This window comes from Spermophilus citellus (genome assembly GCF_964194105.1).
Source record: "Spermophilus citellus genome assembly, chromosome: 6".
NCBI lineage: Eukaryota > Metazoa > Chordata > Mammalia > Rodentia > Sciuridae > Spermophilus > Spermophilus citellus.
The window spans coordinates 161,643,706-161,662,543 of record NC_138187.1 but is presented as its reverse complement, the minus strand read 5'-3'; the positions used below and the strand labels follow the sequence as shown (position 1 = coordinate 161,662,543).

At 39.8% G+C, this 18,838-nt stretch overlaps 2 protein-coding genes across 4 annotated transcripts in view; one reads left to right on the top strand and one right to left on the bottom strand.

Annotated features, from left to right (window-relative positions):
• Window positions 1–221: 221 nt before the first annotated feature.
• METTL18 (methyltransferase 18, RPL3 N3(tau)-histidine) lies at window positions 222–2,437 on the bottom strand. Its single transcript, XM_081299722.1, has 2 exons — window positions 579–2,437; window positions 222–489 (listed from the first exon to the last, which is right to left on the bottom strand). The coding sequence occupies exon 1, from the start codon at window positions 2,242–2,244 to the stop codon at window positions 1,147–1,149; it is 1,098 nt and encodes a 365-aa protein (XP_081155848.1). The 5' UTR covers window positions 2,245–2,437; the 3' UTR covers window positions 222–489; window positions 579–1,146.
• Window positions 2,438–3,611: 1,174 nt separating this feature from the next.
• FIRRM (FIGNL1 interacting regulator of recombination and mitosis) overlaps window positions 3,612–18,838 on the top strand; it is a 35,720-nt gene continuing 20,493 nt past the window's right edge. For 2 of the 3 annotated variants that reach the window (XR_014022715.1, XM_081299721.1), the window contains exons 1-8: window positions 3,612–3,796; window positions 6,345–6,384; window positions 7,459–7,547; window positions 9,450–9,554; window positions 10,020–10,160; window positions 10,949–11,114; window positions 12,373–12,457; window positions 14,542–14,680. Coding sequence is in view for 1 of the 3 variants with exons in the window: in XM_081299721.1 (XP_081155847.1) it covers window positions 3,701–3,796; window positions 6,345–6,384; window positions 7,459–7,547; window positions 9,450–9,554; window positions 10,020–10,160; window positions 10,949–11,114; window positions 12,373–12,457; window positions 14,542–14,680 (861 nt within the window). In the remaining 2 variants the exon portion in view is untranslated. Of the gene's footprint in view, window positions 3,797–6,344; window positions 6,385–7,458; window positions 7,548–9,449; window positions 9,555–10,019; window positions 10,161–10,948; window positions 11,115–12,372; window positions 12,458–14,541; window positions 14,681–16,069; window positions 16,180–18,838 lie in introns of all 3 variants that reach the window. The other variant, XR_014022716.1, reaches the window with a different exon arrangement.

The window sequence follows — 18,838 nt, the reverse complement described above, 5'->3', positions numbered from 1 at the left end:
CTAAGTTCTCTTACTTAACTACAAGAGGTTAATTTTAAATTCTCTGTATCACTTTTATACTCTATTATCTTTTATATTCTTGTTTTCTCATTTTAACATGAATTCAACTGCTCAGCATCCTAGGTGTTGTAGTAATTCACATGCAGGTCAGCATGAGAAAGAAAAAAGCAGCAGAGCAAGCAAAGCAGCAGCAGAAAAAAAAAAGTCCTTTATTGTGTACAAGCAATCTTTTTATAGTATTGTGAACAAAGAAGGCAGCCTTCCAACAGCAATAAATCAGGTCTTTCAGCTAATTAAACATAGCATACAGAAGTTTTACTTTCTAATCAGAAGTGACCTGCTTCTCATGGCTAATCTATTCTCGGCCCAGAGTATGTTGAGCTCTGCTCTTTGTTAAGAACAGATAATAAAAATTTTTCTCAGTGCCCTCCTAGCCCACTTGGCAGAACATCCCATTTGTAGGCACGTCCTCCCAAGGACAGCAGACACCTCGTTTTCAAGCATGTCGGCTGTTGCCTTATCTAAACCTTGAAGGAGCCTCTCCTTTGCGAGTAGGCCCTCCCAAGGACAGCAGACACCTCGTTTTCAAGCATGTCCGCTGTTACCTATACCTTGATAGAATATCCCGTTTGCAGGCAGACTCCATCAAGGACAGTAATAGTAACGCAGTCACATCTGATTCTCTACACTAGGTAAATGAATATGAAAATAAAACCTTCTTCCTAGTTATAAAAGAACTTCATCCTAATATTCAGGTTCAGTGTCATTTAGAAATGGTGTACCATTTAAAAATCTGACCAGGCACTTTGTGTGAACAAGAAACTAAAAAAGACTGGGAAGAAATTCACAAACTTTAGATAAGAAATGGCAGGATTTCCTGGGGACAACTTCATGAAAAGTCCAAGGTGGTAGAAAGGGCAAACAGAATGAAAACAGAACTTTCCTATAAGATGATTACTGGGTCATCTCACCAAATGCTCAAGGACACTTGCTCAGTCTCCCTTAGCAAATCCAATGTTATTAACACAGTTGGTCTATTATTTGAAGAAACAAAACTAAAGACACACCATAATTTCAAGAAAAAACAATAGCAAAACAGAAGTTTGGAGTCATTCTGTTTATTTCACTTAGGAGACTCCATGAATATTAACCGGGCTGCTTAAAAGTCATTTCAATTAGGAATCTCTTTAGTCCTTCATCAATTATTTTGAGTATTCTAGTCTCAAATATATCCCTTTCTTCTACAAACTTCTGGAAGAGATGAACACCTCCACCAACACCAAAATAATGTGCCTTGCTGGCCAGAAGCACCCGCCCATTTTCACCCAGCAGTCTGTGGATCGCCTGGTGCAAAGCACTATAATAGTCCGGGTTGTAAATGGTTTCTGATGTGAGAATGAGGTCATATTTTACAAAGAGTTTTTCACTGCTTAGCACAAGCTTACAAAACTCAGACCACTCCCCAGAAAAGAAACGGCACTTGTACAGTTCCTGGGCTACTTTTGACTTCCTGCATCTTTTTGTATCTGGTTCATTTACATCATTTTCTTCCTCTTCCAAAGTGGAGTTAGCCACTACATTAGGTAGGGTCACTTCATCAATCACCAGATTGTTATAATCTTGAAAGTGAATTTCTCTGGCCCCTCCCTTGAGTGCAGTTATACCCAGCAACCCTGATCCACAGCCAAGATCCAACACTTTTTTTCCAGCGAATTTCATGTTGGCCTTTGTGAAATAAGCCAGGAGGTCAAAGGTACATTCCCAGATTTTTAAGCCTCCTTCATAAACACCTGCAATCAGATCAGAGTGTGAAGAAAAGTTTTCTGAAACTATGTTTTCTCCAGGGAAGTTCTCTTTCAACAAGGTGGTTTTCACTACTGATATGTTCACAGGCTGGAGACTTGGCAACATTTCTATGACTTTATTTTCTAGCACTTTCTTCAAATCTCTAGGCACAGCATGCTCTTTGGCAAGTCTCAAGCAAGGCCGACGGTCATGTGGCCCAGAGCCCTCTGAGCTCCCAGCTGCACTGGGTGGATCTGCATCTGGAGGGGGAGCTGCATTCCCCACTGGCTTGGGCTCCCCCAGGTGCTCCGCTGAACATTTTTTGTTCTCGGGTTCTCCCTTTCGACTTACTGACCCTGATGATGCTTTCGAGGAATTCAGAGTCAAAGCTCCATCCCCAGCAGGCGCTAACTCATTTTCCAGGTGGTCTTCTATAGTGAAATTAAATTGAAAGGTCATCCTCTTATTAAATGCACACCAGCCTGGAGTTCAAAGGAAGATTCTTCGATTTCTGGACAGAATCTGATGACACACAGAAACCTGCCTCAATTATCCAGTTAGTTCTGTTGGGGTCAATTCCTCTTTAGCTGCTTACACACCATTACAAACACATTTCCAAAGACTTTTTAGAGGTCTTTGCTCCTCTTTGAATTTAGCCCTAGAGAAAAATAAACAAATAAAATTATTAAAAGCAAAATGTCACATTTCACTAAAGTGAAATATTAAACACACTACCCCAGAATCAGCTGCCTTTTCTGAAAAAGCTGTAGGGGGAGAAAGGAGATTTGAGAAAAGATACACACACACACACACCTTAAGGATCAGAAGCTGGGGAAGAAAATAAACTATAAAAACAAGAGAGGAGCAACAGCAACAGCCACTGCCACCGAACAAAGTCCAGGATTTTCAGACAGGACAGCTTAGGAACTTGTCTTTCAGTGATCCTGACTGTAACCAAACCTATTCACTCCCTAAACTTTCAGAATTACTTCATTTTGTTACTGCCTCAAAAAACAAGGGTGCTGAGGAGGAGGATCACAAGTTCAAAGCCAGCCTCAGCAACTTGGTGATACCCTGTCTCAAAATAAAAAATATAACTCAGTGGTTAAGCACCCCTGGGTACTAAATCCAAAACAAGAGGGCTGGGACTGTGGCTCAGTCACAGTCAACACTAGAGTGCTTGTGTGAGGTACTGGGTTCGATTCTCAGCACCACATAAAAATAAATAAATAAATAAAATCAAGGTACTGTGTCCATCTGAAACTAAAACAAACAAAAATCCTTAAAAACAAAAACAAGAGCTCAAGATTGTAGTCTGGAAGGTGAACATTCCTTTAAAAACATGCAGGTGTGGTTCTCACCAGGCACATTTTTCCAGACCAGGAGCCTGAGCACGTGAGTGACAGAGGGACATGCAGGTGAAAACGCACGGGCTCACATGGGTGACCCAGGTGAGCACACGGGTGACACGGGGGGCACGCAGGGGGCACTCAGGTGACCGGGGACGCGTCCGCCCTGCCGCGCCGCGGGTCTGGGGCCACCTCCCGCGAGGTCCAGCCAACCTGAGCCCACCCGTGCACCCACAGAGCCCCGCGGGGCCAAGGGTACGAACCTGGGACTCCCGGCCTCACCTCCCGGAAGCACCGAGCTCCGAGTAAAGCCACGACCCAGCCGCGGGGACGCAGGCCGCCGGCGGGACCGGGGGTCGCCGGGCGGAGAGAGCCGCGGTGCCCGCCTCGCCCGGCCTCGAGCGCGCACCAGTGAGTGGAGTCCTCCAGGGCCTAGAGGGGCCGGCTTCCTCGGGCGCGCGGCCGCGCCTCTCGGTGGTGCCCGCTTTGGCGCCGCCTCGCAAGGGCTGCCGGGAGGCCGGGGCTTCCGGCGCGGCAGCGGGAGCGGTGGAAGCGGCGCGGGCATCATGTCTCAGGAGCGCGTGGCTCCGCTGGAGGAGTTGCGCGGCTGGCCCGAGGCGCAGTGCCGCCGCGAGCTGCCGTCGGTCCTGCCTCGGCTGCTCATATCCTCGCGGAGGGCCGGGCGGGGACGCCGTCGTCGTGCTGTGGCGCGGGCCGGGTCCGCCCTGGCTCCCAGGCCCGCGCGGAGTGGGCGGGGCCGCTGGCCGCCGCTCTTGGCGGTGCAGCTGGGGTGAGTGAGTCGGGGGTCCGGGGACGCAGTGAGGCTACGAGGCCACGGCTTTGAGAGACGGTCAGTGGATGGACAGGCCTCTCCCCTGCCCTGTCGGCCTCGCTGGGTAGGGCTGCCTCCGTCAGCGTTGAGTGCCGAGGGCCGCTGCTGCCTGTGCAGATGAGGCTTGGTTGTGAGTGTGACAACGTGACAGTGTAGCCCTAGCCCCACGAGTTCTAGGAACGAGTAAGAAATGATCATAATTGGAACATTGTACACATGACATTTTTTTAAAGCTAAAACCCAATATAAATATTAATATCACAAACAAGTCATTCGGGGAGGCATGAGCAAGATCCCAGAAGGTATCAGTGCCTTTCCTCAGTCACTGTGCAGAGACGCGATTGCCTTACCGGAGCTCCAACCGGGGGCGGGGGCTGCCAGCCTCCCCCTCGGAGAACACCCGTGTTCAGGACTGAGTGGCAGGCCTGGCGTCAGGTTTGCGGGAAACAAAGATGAGCAGCCAGGCTCCTTGGCGTCCCCTCCAGGTTCTAGGGGAATTCAGTAAATTGAAAGTGAATATTCCTACCTTGCTTTGCGTCTCAAACTTTACACAAAAAACTCAAACCTGTTCTTCCTGCAGCTTTCTTATCCAAGTAAATGATTCTATAAACCAAAACCTTGAATCCTCTCTATTTTCATATGAATCAGCAAATTATTCTTTCTGACAAACTATGTCTTGAATCAACCCACTTATCTGTATCCCACTCTGACTCCAAACTCTACCTTTTGGACTATTATTAATAGTTTCCTTGTTTCTACTTATGTCCTCTTAAAATCCATTCTTCAAAAAAAGAATCTGCCCTGCCCCCCATCCCCAGCAGAGGCTTCTTAATGAATTAGGGAAAAAATCCAAACTTACCTTAAATTCCCATGATCTGAGTCTTGCTCTTTTCTCACACTGGCTAACTACAGTATGTCAACAAATACATCAGACTCACCTGCTTCAGAAACTTTGAGCCCTCCTAGTCTTCTCCAGCCTTTTGGGCATTTCTTTATTCAAGTCTTGGTTCAAATGTTACTTCTTTAAAGGGGCTTTTTTGGAGCCCTCAGTTTAAGGTAATCCCCCAAACTCAGTCTGTTTAAGTTTTATCACATTGCCCTGTACAGTTTTTTTTTGGGGGAGGGGGGCATATCAGGGATTGAACTAAGGGGCACTCAACTACTGAGCCACATCCCCAGAAGGGATCTCACTGAGTTGCATAGCACCTTCCTGTTGCTGAGGCTGGCTTTGAACTCACAATCCTCCTGAGCTGCTTGGCTTACAGGCATATGCCACTGCCCAGCTGCCCTGTTCAGTTTTTTAGAGAGGAGCATCATTAATAGAAATTGTTTAATTTGCTTCTCCCTGCCCTGTTTTTCCTCACAACACTGTAAAGTAGGGGCAGGACTTGGTTTGCTCACTGCTTTTTCCTCAGTATTGAGAACTGCCTGGCTTGTGATAAGTGTTAAGTAAAGTGCTGAAAATAGTGCAACTGTCAAAAGGGTTGGAAGTCTCAGACACTATTTTTTTAGTAGGAGGTAGTATTTTCACTGTTGACGACAAACGAAAGAAAAGTGTAACAAATCCATATTCCTGTCACCCCAACATAATCGTTTTCGTATTTTGCATTGTACATATTATTGTCCAGCCCTCACCTGCATGTTTACATAATCATAATTTAGGATGAATTGTGGAATAATAAAAACCTGACATTTTCCTTAAGGCAAATTCTACCCAACTGAAGCCAAATAGGTTTGTGACTGTACCTGTACTTCATTTTGTTTGCTGTAAAAATGCAAAGATTTCAGAAGAGAATCAATTCTTGTATTAGGTGATGGGGTTATGGACATCCTTGTTACTTGTTGGCATATTCTTTAATGATCTTTAGGTTTTTACAGTAAAACATTTTTAGAACCAATGTAGTTTATAGTGTGGTTATATTAACTTTGGTATTGAACATAGGTAATGAATGTATTTGTGAAATATTTGTAAGCCCCTGCTATGTGCAGAAGGATTTCAGACTGGTAATGTTGGTAAGACAGGTATGCAAGCAACAAAGTAGAAATGCTGAAGAGACAGAAATGTCTTTACTAGAAACCAGAACTGCATGTATCATATAGTAACAATATTTTTTATCTTAAAAGCATTTCATGACTACACATGGAGTGAAAAGTTTATCCCTGAATAGTTTTGAAGATATTTCCTTTAAGTATTCTCACATTACTTTTGTTTACCGAATAATCATTAAGTTTTTTAAAGTAAAAGTAGGCCAGGAATCGGTCTCTAATTTCAGTCTCTCATGGATTCTTGCTAAATTCCAAGAAGGGTCCTTTTTGAACTTATTCTCAGTAACGAATGTCCTATTACTGTGATACTGTATCTTCCTTAATTATTTTACTCTATGTATCAACATTCTGAGAGTTGGATTGAACATGTTGGTAAGTAAAATTATTTTGATTGTATGATTTACTTTGATGTCATTAGGTCTGAATTCCACATATATTAATAGATGTGTCCTTACAATTTTGTGTTCCCTTCAGCTTTAATCATTTTCTGTATTACAGCCACTGTGACCTTCCATTACCTAAAATGAACAAATTCCTTCAAATTATAATGCTTAGAGTTTTAAATTCCATTTTGGATAAATGCCAAAAGATCCGTTGCTATGCATATGTGTACATTGTCAGTTTTCAGTGTTGTCATTCACATAAGTCTACTTAGTAACCTTCAGCATCTAACAGGATTGATGTTGTTTAGAATGTACTTTCTGAGTTATAAAAAGCCGATTGATTGTCCGGGTGATGACAAATTTGTCATTTGGGGAAAGTTGACTTTCTCCTTTTCATCTCTTTATCATTCTTCCTTGATAAGATTTATTCTCTTAGAGGAGTTAGAGAGTTAAGACTATATGTAGATTGCTCAGTTTACTCAGATTTTGAATTAGCTTATTTGTGTTTTACTGAGTGGAATTTTATAATTTTGGATCTGTATTTTTTGTTGTGTCTAATTTTTTAAGTAGCAAATTTATTTTTTATCTTGAATATAAAAGATATACATATTCATTGTAGAACATTGTAATATGCAGAAAATCAGAAAAGATAATAAAACATCCACTAATTTGCAATGGTTAAGATTCTGATGAAAGCTGTCTCTTTTTCCTGTATGTTCTTGTCAGTCTATCTCATTCTTTGGACATTTATGTATATATTAAAATTGAGATTATATTTATTATTTTGGAAGTTTCTTGTTTAAAGTATTGTGAACTTTTTTAATGTTATAAAATATTTTAATGACAGATCCTATATAGGTTGTCATTGTCTTCTTTTTTGCTATTATAGATACCTTTTGCTATTAAATGCTTAACAGTTTCTCCATATAGAATATGTCATTGTGACACTGTACAGAGCTTTGATTGGCAATACTTACATATTCTCACACTTGGTAAGAAGTAATGACTATTAACTGACATGATTTAGTGTTTTTACAAGGTATGTTGCTATTTTGCTTTATAGAAATCCTGAAAATTATGGTAGAAATGTTTTTACCTCATATGAACTACCTGACATTGGAACAGACGTTCTTTTCTCAAGTGTTACCAAAGGTATAGTACTGTTATATTAATCTGCATGTCATAAAGCTTGTTAAAATCTAGCCTCAGACCAGCTATGGTAGCATGTACCTATAATTCCAGTGACTCAAGAAGCCTGAAGCAGGAGGATTGCAAGTTCAAAGCCAGCCTCAGCTACTTGGTGAGATATTTTCTCAAAATAAAAAGGATTGGGGATGTGGCTCAGTGGTTAAGTGCCCCTGGGATCAATCCCCAGTACGAAAAAAATAAGTAAATAAAAATAAAATCTAGTCTCCGTTTGGACAAACATACTTGAAGTACAGATAAGTAATAAAAATATCTCATGTGAAAATGTGATGACATTGGTGTAAACTTGAGGTGATTAAAACTATTTTCAGGGGCTGGGGATGTGGCTCAAGTGGTAGCGCGCTCGCCTGGCATGCGTGCGGCCCGGGTTCGATCCTCAGCACCACATACAAACAGAGATGTTGTGTCCGCCAAAAACTAAAAAATAAATATTAAAAACCTCTCTCTCTCTCTCTTTCTCTCTCTCTCTCTCTCTCTCTCTCTCTCTCTCTCTCAAAAAAAAACTATTTTCAGATCCTTTACTGATTGACAGATCTTTTGCTAATTGAATTCAAATTATTGTGGTTAACTTTAAAAACTCTTGTGTTTTAAAGCTATTAATGAAAATTTGGAATGGGTGATGGAAATTTGCTAAATCTCTTTATCATCTTTGTAGTATTTATTGATAACTGTTAAATGTCAGTGTTTGGCAAAATGGAAACCAAAGTTTATTAAAGAAGTCTTGGGGGGAAAACTGAAATTTAAAAAAAAAAACTAAAATCAAGTAATTATGAAAAAACATTAAGCTCACAGACTATATTACTACTTTGTAGCTATAGATGTTCTCTGAAAAAATGTAGCCATACTTTTTTTCTCAAAGTGGAAGGAACTAAAGGTGCTTTGGTGCTGATTGTAACCGATTTATTTATGATTGCTTGGCCTTTATTGGAGTGGATTTTTAAGTTTGGCTTTTAAGCAGACAATCAGCAGAATTCCTTTTACTCATAGTCACTGGATTATTTTCTGTCTGAAAAGCTTTTAGAATTTGTTACTGACCGCCAAAAACGTTCCTGCTGTTATATAGGTGAAGACAGGAATCTGAGTTCACTGACCTGCAGGAAACGATGTCCTCTGTAGCTTTATTGCCTTGTTGACTGAGTTGTTCTTACAGGGTTTAGGCTGTTTAAAGAGTTTAGAAAAATCTGATTATTCAGATATTGGGGTAGTTAAGCTAGTTACAAGGTTACATATGCTACCTCTCATGTAGGAAGGGGATCTTGAATTGGTCAAAAGGCAGAGTGTTCAAATATTAGTGAATGATGTCCGGGTGATGCAGTATAAATCCATTCCCACACCAGAGTGTGTCCTTGTAAGGTGCCAAGTGGAGGGTGTTTCAAGGCAGCCGTTTTCTAAGTGTATGGAGTAGTGCTTCTGTTTCTTGCATGCCCCAAATAAACCTCAAGTGACTTTTTGTTGTTTGTAGACTCAAACGACAGAAACAGAAAGTAATTATTTTTTGTGGGGGGCTTTTTTTAGGGATTATGTTGTAGAATTACTTTTTAAGATGGACACAATATCTTTATTTATTTTATTTCTTTTTATGTGTGTGCTGAGGATCAAACCCAGTGCCTCACATACATGAGGCAAGCACTCTACCACTGAGCAATAACCCCAGCCCCTATAGAATTACTTTTTACATGTATTTTTTATTTAGTTAGGTGCATTTTACTAAGCTGGACCATGCATACCCTGTTGATGTTGCTAATGCAAAATTAAATCATGGTGTTTTTTTTTCTTTAAAGATATGTCTTTCTTTTCCTAGAGAATTTTGTTTCTTCTATTCATTTATAAACTAATTTGTTTTTACAGACTGTAAAGTTATTTGATGACATGATGTGTGAATTAACCAGTGAAGCCACAGGACTGTCAAGCCAAAATTTAGAAATCCAGAACACTTTAAGGAATATTTTACAGGTAAGTATCAGAAATGTATCAGAAAGGGAGAGAGAGGGAGTTTAGGGAGAGTGAAAATTTTTATGCTTATATTGATTAGCCATATAGTCTTTGTTTAATGGCCTAATGCTGGATTTAAGTTTATGAACTTAAAGATAGGAATACTGAATTCTCAATTTTTTTTTTATGCAGCTTATGTTGAGTAAATATTTGCATTCTTACAAGGAGACATATCGAGATACCTGAAGTTTTGAGGCAAGTGTGGAATACTTGCCGTGTATTTTGAAGTGTGGGTTAGGTTTCTAAATGACTGGCCAGTTGTTCCAGTGTTATTGTTCTGGGGTAGATTGAAGTTCTGTGAGAAGAGGAACAGAGTATGTTTTATCTGTTCACTGTTTTATCCCTAACATTCAGCATACTGTCTGATACCTTTTTATTGCACACAAAAATATACACTTAGGATAAATCTTCTTTTCTTATTTCCAGGCAATGGTGCAGGTCTTAGGAGCTCTTACAGGATGTGTTCAGCATGTCTGTGCCACACAGGAATCCATCATCCTAGAAAGTATACAGAGTCTCCCCTCTTCAGTCCTTCATGTAATCAAAAGTACTTTTGTACATTGTAAGGTGAGTAATGGTCTGTGTATACTTTAAGTAGCCTAGAATCAATGGGCAAAGAGGCTGAGTAAAACAGTGTTTGTACATAAGGTTTTGCATTTTAGCCAAGGTTATTAGGATAGACTTTTCCTTAGAAAAAAGAGTATGTGTACAAATGCTTCAAAGTAAATGGATAAAAGGAAGGCATAAAAAATGGTCTTTTGAGAGTTCATTGTTGGTGTTCATTTTATGTATTTTTTTTTCTCTATAAAGAAAGAAATGATCAGGAGTTATACTGAGTGACAGGGATTCTGAAATTGCCTGACATATAGCATTTGTGGGTCAGTGATCAATTGCTTTAATGAACTTCCTATTAGAAAGGGAGTTGACCCTTATTTGGTCCATTTCTACATTCCAGGGGCAGCTTTAAGGCACAAAAGCTGGCCAAGAATTTGTAAAGCACAGGCAGTTTTTATATTGCTGTTTGTTGGGTAAATGAAAATTGCTAGCTCATTGATACTTCTCTTTGGTGGTCACTTGCTAAAATGTCATGCACTTGACCTAATGTTGTCTTCAAATGTTATTAGTTCTAGAGTTGCCAGATCATGAAAATCACAAATCATCTTACACATTGTTACAGCTGTCTAAGCACATGTAAAATGGGTGATTACTGAAATATTTGTTTTATGGATGTGTGATAAGTTAAAAGCATTGCATTACATTTCTGAGCTCTGATAGTATATGTTAAAGTAAATTGGATCTTAAGCTTTTTATGATTTGATTTTTCTCTCATTTTTTTTTTTTATTTTTGGAATCAGAATAGTGAAGCTGTATATTCTGGGTGTTTACACCTTGTTTCAGACCTTCTCCAGGCTCTTTTCAAGGAGGCCTATTCTCTTCAGAAGCAGTTGATGGAATTGCTGGACATGGTTTGCATGGACCCTTCAGTAGATGAGAATGATGATATTTTGAATATGGTAATAGGTAAATGATGAAAAGTTACTCTATAGTGGATGATGTGAAATAACAGTAGTGCATGTGTCAGTTAAGATATTAGACCCAACATTGTTTCTAGTGATTTCAGGATCTTTTACTCATTATGCATAAAAAATAATTGAATTCTTGCTGGATAAAGTTTTAATCATACAAATTTTGAAATTTGCAAAATGTATTTTTACATTCCTTCCCAGTAGATATAAAAGTACATGTACCAAGTAATACCTGTTTCATATGTGATGCACTCCATGCTATTTAATTTTTAAATAACTGCTGATTGTAACATACTTAAGTGATTTCATCCCTCACTAATGGATTATGACCCAGAGTTTGAAAAACAATATTCTTATATATAGGGTAAAGATTATTTTCATAACTTGTTTTGTGTAGGGTTCTAAGTTCTTTTGCTCTATAACAAACCACCCCAAAAATCTGTTGGCTTAAAATAGCCACTGTTTGAATCATTCACAAGTCTGTGAGTCTGCAGTACAGGCAGGGATCAGCTGGGATAACCTTTTCTGCCCCAGGTAGCGTAACTGGCTCACTGATATATTTGTAGTCAGTAATTTCATGCACATCTGGCTATTGGCAGAGGCAGAAGCACTGAGAAAGTCCTGTGTGGCACTTCATTCTAGGGACTAACACAGGCTCAGTCACCTTAGGATGGACTTAAGAGTTCCAGGAGCAGCAAGAGAGGGCAATTCCTGGTGTGCAATTACTTTGCAAATTTCTACTTGTCTCAATTTTATTTTTGTCTCCTTTGCTAAATCAAGTCAAGGGACAATGTTTAGTGTTACTGTGGAAGAGTATGGATATTGTAAGCTGTGGTGGCCAGTTTTATAAAATTATCTGCCATAGGCAGATAAAAACCTTACACGAATACCATGTATATTAGCTTTAATCCTTCCTTGTTAGATTTTCTTTTCTTAGTTTGTCAATTTGGATTAGAATCGTGTCTATAGAATATTTCAATTATAATAGGGCACAGCTTTTCTACTGGATGTTTTTGGTCTTAAGTCATAGGTTAAGTTGAAACTTAAAAAATTAATTTTCCATAGTTTATAAAAATTAAGTCAAAAGTGTGGCACTTATTTTGAATGATTATTTTGACACAGTTACTTTGAAACTGCGTTACCTATTTTAATTCAATCAAATATTGAAATGTTTAGTTGATACTTTTAAATGTAGGAGAAACACCCTAAATGACATTTTCATATCCTAAGGGCTCTGTTATCTTTCTTTGTAGTTATTCATACACTATTGGATATCTGCTCTGTTATTTCCAGTATGGATCAAGCATTCCATGCCAATACTTGGAAGTTTATAATTAAGTAAGTTTGTTAGTTTTTATAAATATTTCATTTATCTCAAATCCTAATTATTCATGGTTTCTTAGATTGCATTTTGAACAATTTTGTGTGGTGTGTATATTGTTCACTGGCCATGCTATCTGGCAATAAAGATATCCTATATGTAGCTTCCGTACCAATTTGGACTTATTCATGCTACCATCTCTAACATGGAAAAATGAGTTAGCTAGCAGTGGACTTGAATCAGACTATACCTTAACCACTTGGTTGTAGGTATTATTGTTAACAACTCTCAAGTATTTATAAGCTTGGGCAAATTAGTAACTAATTATAACTGTCTGCAATCCCTTCATTATGCACGTTTGGGTTCTTCCAACTTATTTCCATTTATAAAGTAATATTGACTTTCTGAAACTGGAGTGCTGGGAAAAGTTTCTCAGGGAGAATGCCTATGACATTCATCAGGTTCGTAGGAGTGAGGGAAGACATGGTCACAATGTCAGCATCATCGAAACCTCTATTAGACATAGGCATAAAAGGTGAAAGGTTGGGGTCATTCTTTGTTGTCTTAGGTGCTTTTCTGTATCATTAAGGCATTAAGGTGCCAATAAGAAATAGTGTATTAGTTGAGAATGTCACCTGGGAGCCATACTGCATGTCCTTGAGTTCATTCTGAAATCACTTTTTCTTCCTGAGACCTTGGGCATGTGGTTAATTTGCCATTCTGAGAATGAATGTAACGATTGTGGCACTTTCTTGATAGGATCGTAGTGAGTATTGAGTTCATCACTTAAAATGCTGAGACTGTGCCCAACAAGTTAGCCACATCGCCACCAAAATCATTGTTGTCATGTCTGTGCCACTCTTGCCCCCTTCCAGTTCACTTTTTACTCAGCGTTTAGAGTGATCTTTTAAAAAAGTAAATCAAGTCAGGTCACTCTACTGTTTACATCTCTCCCATTGTACAAAGTAACACCTAATTCTCCCTGGACTCTTCCTCCTTCACAGACTGCTGTCTCCCTGCTCCTCATTCCTCAAATATACCAAGTTCTCTAGGCCCAGGCTTTCACAGCTTTTCCCTCTGCCTAGAATGCTCCCCTCTCCCACTCTGCACCTTGATGACTCCAGCTTTCTTTCAGTTTTATGCTTAAGTATCATCTTTATGATCACATTCTTTGATAGCCTTAAGAATATGATTAGCTTTTTTTTTAATATATTTATTTTTTAGGTGTAGATGGACGCAACACAATGCCTGTATTTTTATGTGGTGCTGAGAATTGAACCCGGGTCCTACCTAGGGGAGCTCTCTACAGCTGAGCCACAATCCCAGCCCAAGATTAGCTTTTTCTGTTGTAGCACTTTTGGATTTTCTGTCTCAGCATTTATCACAACCATAATTAAATATGTTTACAATTATTTAATATTCTTATGCTAGACCACAAGTCACAAGTTCTATACACACAGGGCAGAGATGGTATCTATTTGATCTACTTTTGGGGGGGTGGGGGTGTATCAGGGATTGAACTGAGGGTCACTTGACCACTGAGCCACATCCCCAGCCCTATTTTGTATTTTATTTAGAGACAGGATCTCACTGAGTTGTGTAAAGCCTTACCGTTGTTGAGGCTGGCTTTGAACTCTTGATCCTCCTGCCTCATGAGCTGGTGGGATTACAGGCAGGTGTGCACCACTACGCCCAGCTTGTTTACTTTTTTTTTTTTTTTTTAATATTTATTTATTTTTAGTTTTCGGCAGACACAACATCTTTGTTTGTACGTGGTGCTGAGGATCGAACCCGGGCTGCACCCATGCCAGGCAAGCGCGCTACCACTTGAGCCACATCCCCAGCCCTTGATTTACTTTTTTATCCCTAGGGCATAGAAGAGTGCCTCGCACATAGTAAGAGCTCAGTTAATATTTTACACAAAGAGAAAAAACAAGCAACTGCTTCAGATGTAAAGTTAGCCACATCTTGGGTATACTCTTCTAATACATATTATGCATTGTGGTTTTTAAAAGTGTTGTATTAAAGCAGATATTTTTATGGCCCTAAGTTACTTGCTATATTACTTGTGATTGTATTCTTTTCGTTTTATTCATTTTAGGCAGAGCCTTAAACACCAGTCAGCTTTGAAGAGCCGGTTAAAACACAAGGATGTCATTACTAGCTTGTATGAAGACATTCTTTCCTCCTTCCACTCCTGTCTGCAGTTAGCTGAGCAGATGACTCAGTCAAATGTGCAGGTACAATCTAACAGCACTTTGAGCAGTATTGTTCTATCCCTTGGCAGATACTAAGTCTCATTTGGACGAATGGATCATTCTAAAAAGGTTTTGATTTACTCCTTCTTTTGGTCTGTGGGGTTATTCACAACTGTAGTTACTTCCCACTCAGAACACTGCCTGGCATCCTGACTGCCCTTGTCTCTGGAGTCCACCTTACCCTCTTGTCCACACTGCACTAACTGGTTGGTCAAGGTCTTTGCCTCAGAATTCTTTCATTGTTTTCCACCCTAGAACAAGTTCTAATTCTGTGTTTATTTAGAGTAAATTATAATCCTAATTCTGATTTAGTTAAGAATTTTTTCACATAGCCACAATCTTTCTGTGTTTCCTTCACCAATGCATGCAACCATTAGTGGTGTGTATGTGAATCAGTTTTTTAAAACTTGTATAAACTTATGTTTAGTTTCATTTCAAGAAGTTATAGCGTTAAATTGACATACCATTTAGGAAATAGATGAGTTCTAAACATCTGTAATACAGTTGTTGGAATTATAGTTTGAGTGGTCTCAGTCCTTAGATGGCAGACTCCATGCTCTGGGCCCCAGGTGAGGCAGCACGTTATGGGGGAGGTCCAGCAGAGGACAGCTACTCTGCTCTTGGTGGGATCAGGAAGCAGAGAAAGAGAGGAGGGAGGAGAGGGGCTGCAGGGAAGATGCACCCTTCCAGGGCCTGTCCCCATGTACCACCTCCTCTTGCCTTGCCCCGCCTGCTTGTAGTTACCCACCCAGTCGGTCCCTTCAGGCCAGGGTGGACCGATGGGGTCCCAGCTCCTAGTCTAGTCATTGCTCCACACATTGCTGCATGGACACAAGGACTTTTGGAGGATGTCTTATCCAAACCATGACAATATTTCCTCCTAAAATATCAACACCCCTCTTTGTGGACCTGCAGGCTCATACAGGGACTTCCTTTGTGTTGTGTTCTTCCCTGCCAAGCAGCTATGGGGGTGGAGGTGCCAGATTCCTCTAAGTCCCCAAACTGGTAGCATCTTCTGGAACAGGGATGATCTTGAAGGACAAATCCTACCTCGAGAGAGTTCTGAAGGTGTTAAGAAGGAAGTAAGTAAGGAATGGCTCAGGAAGGAGCTGACCTTTTTCTTCTCTCTTTCTCGTGTCTGTCCTCCCTTAGGAGCCCTTCTTCCCCCTCCTTTTTTATTCCCACTTCCTTCATTTGCCCTTCCTTGTTCCCCTCACCTTGTTGAAAGGAGGAATTATTTGGTTGGGCATCCTGTCCGTTGCAGGGAGGTTGTCCCCTTCTCCACCTTTGTCTCCTACACCCTGTATGTCTTCAACCCCCAACCCCCCCCCCCCCCTTTCAATTTCCTTCTTGCTTTTATTGACACTGCAGACTCCACAGCTGGTGTTTGGAGAATAAAATTAGCAAAGATTCCTGGACAGGAGTGAGTTGAGGAAAACCCAACCCCAGCATAGTTTACAGTGGCAAGAGAAGAGACCAATGCAGGTGCTATTTGTATGTACGTAAAATGTTTGTCTTACGTAAGAAAATCATAAACTAAATTGCAGATGTGGGGTTGATAAATGTGGCCAGCTCCACACTGTCCATTAGCTGAAACAGAGCTCTGATACGGACCCAGCTGTTTACTATTAACTCTGTATTCTGAGCAGCAGTGCCCTCTGTCTTTCACTGTTCATGTTTATGGAATCAAAAGTTTTCAAGTAATTTTCACTTATATCTGTTTAGACTACTAAACAAAAACTAGCTTAAACTAGGAAATTCATAAATAGTAGAAATTTATTTCTCATAGTTGTGGAGTCTAGGTATCTACAGTTGTGGAGTCTAGGTATCCAGGATCAGATTTGTGTATGGTGAGGGCTGCTCTCTGCTTCAAAGGTCCTGCTTCTTGCTGCCTCCTTGTGGGGTAAAAGGCAGCTAGCTCCCTTCCTCTTTATTATAAGGGCCCAGATCTCGCTGGTGAGAGGAGAGCCCTCTTGACTTGTTCTTTCCCCATGGATGCCATCTCTGTGTCTATCCCGTTGTATATTAGCTTCCAACAAGGGAATTTGCATGGGAAAGGGCACTAACATTTAGACCACAGCACCTTGCTTTCAAAATGTCAAAATAAAACCATTAGATTTAATAATAGTCTGGCATACTAACACAGCTCCTAAATTTGCTGGGGCTCTTACAACAAATGACCACAACTGAATGGCATTTTTAAAAACAACAGAAATGTATTCTTTCACAGTACTAGAGGCAAGAAATCCACGATGTGGCAGCAGGGCCAGGTTCTCTCAAAGGCTGTAGGGGACAACCTGTCCACCCTTCTCTGGCTTCTGTGTTACTGGCAGCCCTTGGCATTCCTCAGCTTGTGGCTGTAGAACTCCAGCCTCTGCCTCCATTGCCTTGATGTCTCTCCCTGTGTCTCACATCTCTCCACGAGGACACCTGGCGCACTGGATTAAGCACACACCTTACTCCATCATGACCTTGTCTTGGCTGATTACGTCTGCAATGACTGTATTTCCAAATATAGTCTGAGGTGTTAGGGGTTAGGACTTCAACAGTTCAGCCCATGATAGCCCCAAATCCATACGGTACTTATTATTTATTCTCTATTTTCTTGGATTTAATTTCAAAAAGAAAATATTGAATTAGACTTCTCAGTAGACAGTGTTTTAGCCACAGTGATTGTTTTTCTTTTTTCTTTTTTTGGTACCGTGTATTGAACCCAGGAGCACTTAACCACTGAGCCACATCCTCAGCCCTTTTTGTATTTTATCTAGAGACAGGATTGCTGAGTTGCTGAGGCTGGGTCTGAATTTGCAGTCCTCCTCTCTCAGCCCCACAAGCCATTGGGATTACAGGGGTGCATCACTGCATCTGGCCAGAAATTTATTTGAAAGGCCCTTACATATAATTTAGTTTCCATTGTGATTTCAACATTTGTTCATGTAATGATTTGAGAAATTTGAATTATTCAGAAAATAACCACATACTTTTATATCTGATACCTATACTTAGATTTATTGTCTGCTACATTTGGACTTCATCAGAATTTTATTTAAAGAAAGGAAGAATGGGTACACATTTTAAAACACTGAAAATGGTCTTCCTTGCTTATATTTCCTGTCCCTTCTTTGTTGGCATTGGGATACAAACTTTGTTTTAAACAGTTGAGTAAATCAAGGTGGGACTACTAATGCATGTGTGTTATTCACTTGCTTTTAAGAACATCAAAGTAATAGCTCTTTAAATAGTAGTATGGTATTTAGTAATGAAATAAAAACTAGGATGTCAACCAAAGCTTACACAATTTCTCTGTGAGTGAGAGAGAAAAAATTAGACAAACTGATAATAAGTTGCCTTATCATTCAGTTGTTGGTGTTATAAAGTAATTCCAGAGTGCTTATTGTGTGCCAAGAAATGTAGTAGGTACTAAGTTAGTCACATCCTCTACCCTAAATAACTTAGCTTGCAAGATGAACAGGTAATTCTAAGTGCTTCTAGGACAGAGTGATCTTAGTTGGCTCATGGAAGTAGAGTATAAGGTAGGGACCCAATCATGAAGTCATGGAAGGTTTCTTAGGGGGATATGACATCTAGGCTGAAAAAAATTCATTTTACGGTCAGTGTAGATTTATTTTTAATCACTCAGCTTTTATACTTACATAGCACTCTTGAGATTCATGTGCATAATTGAGCAAAAAAAAAAGGTGAATTTTCATCTACTCTATTTCTGTTGAGGAAAACTTTTCAGTTAGTTTTGGTAAAGTTCAAAATGAAGGATCCTATTTAATTAATGGATCATGTGATTCCAATTTTATTGGGTTTAACTAAGGATTTGCTATTGTTGAAAAAAATCATATTCAACATTAACATTAAGGTAAGTTATTTTCATATAAAATAATTCTCAACATTGAAGATAATGTATCTATTTGATTTAATTTTGTGGCACTAATTTAAAGCTCTTCATCAATCTTAGAGTTTTCTGTAGACAATATATCTACCCTATTCTTTTTAATAACTGAATGGTATTATAGTTTATGAATGTATCATAAATATCTTTAGCCTTTTGCCAACATTTGGTTCACTTCATTTTTCACAGTATCAAGACTTTGATTTCATAGCAGTACCAGTATTTCTATGAGATAGGTC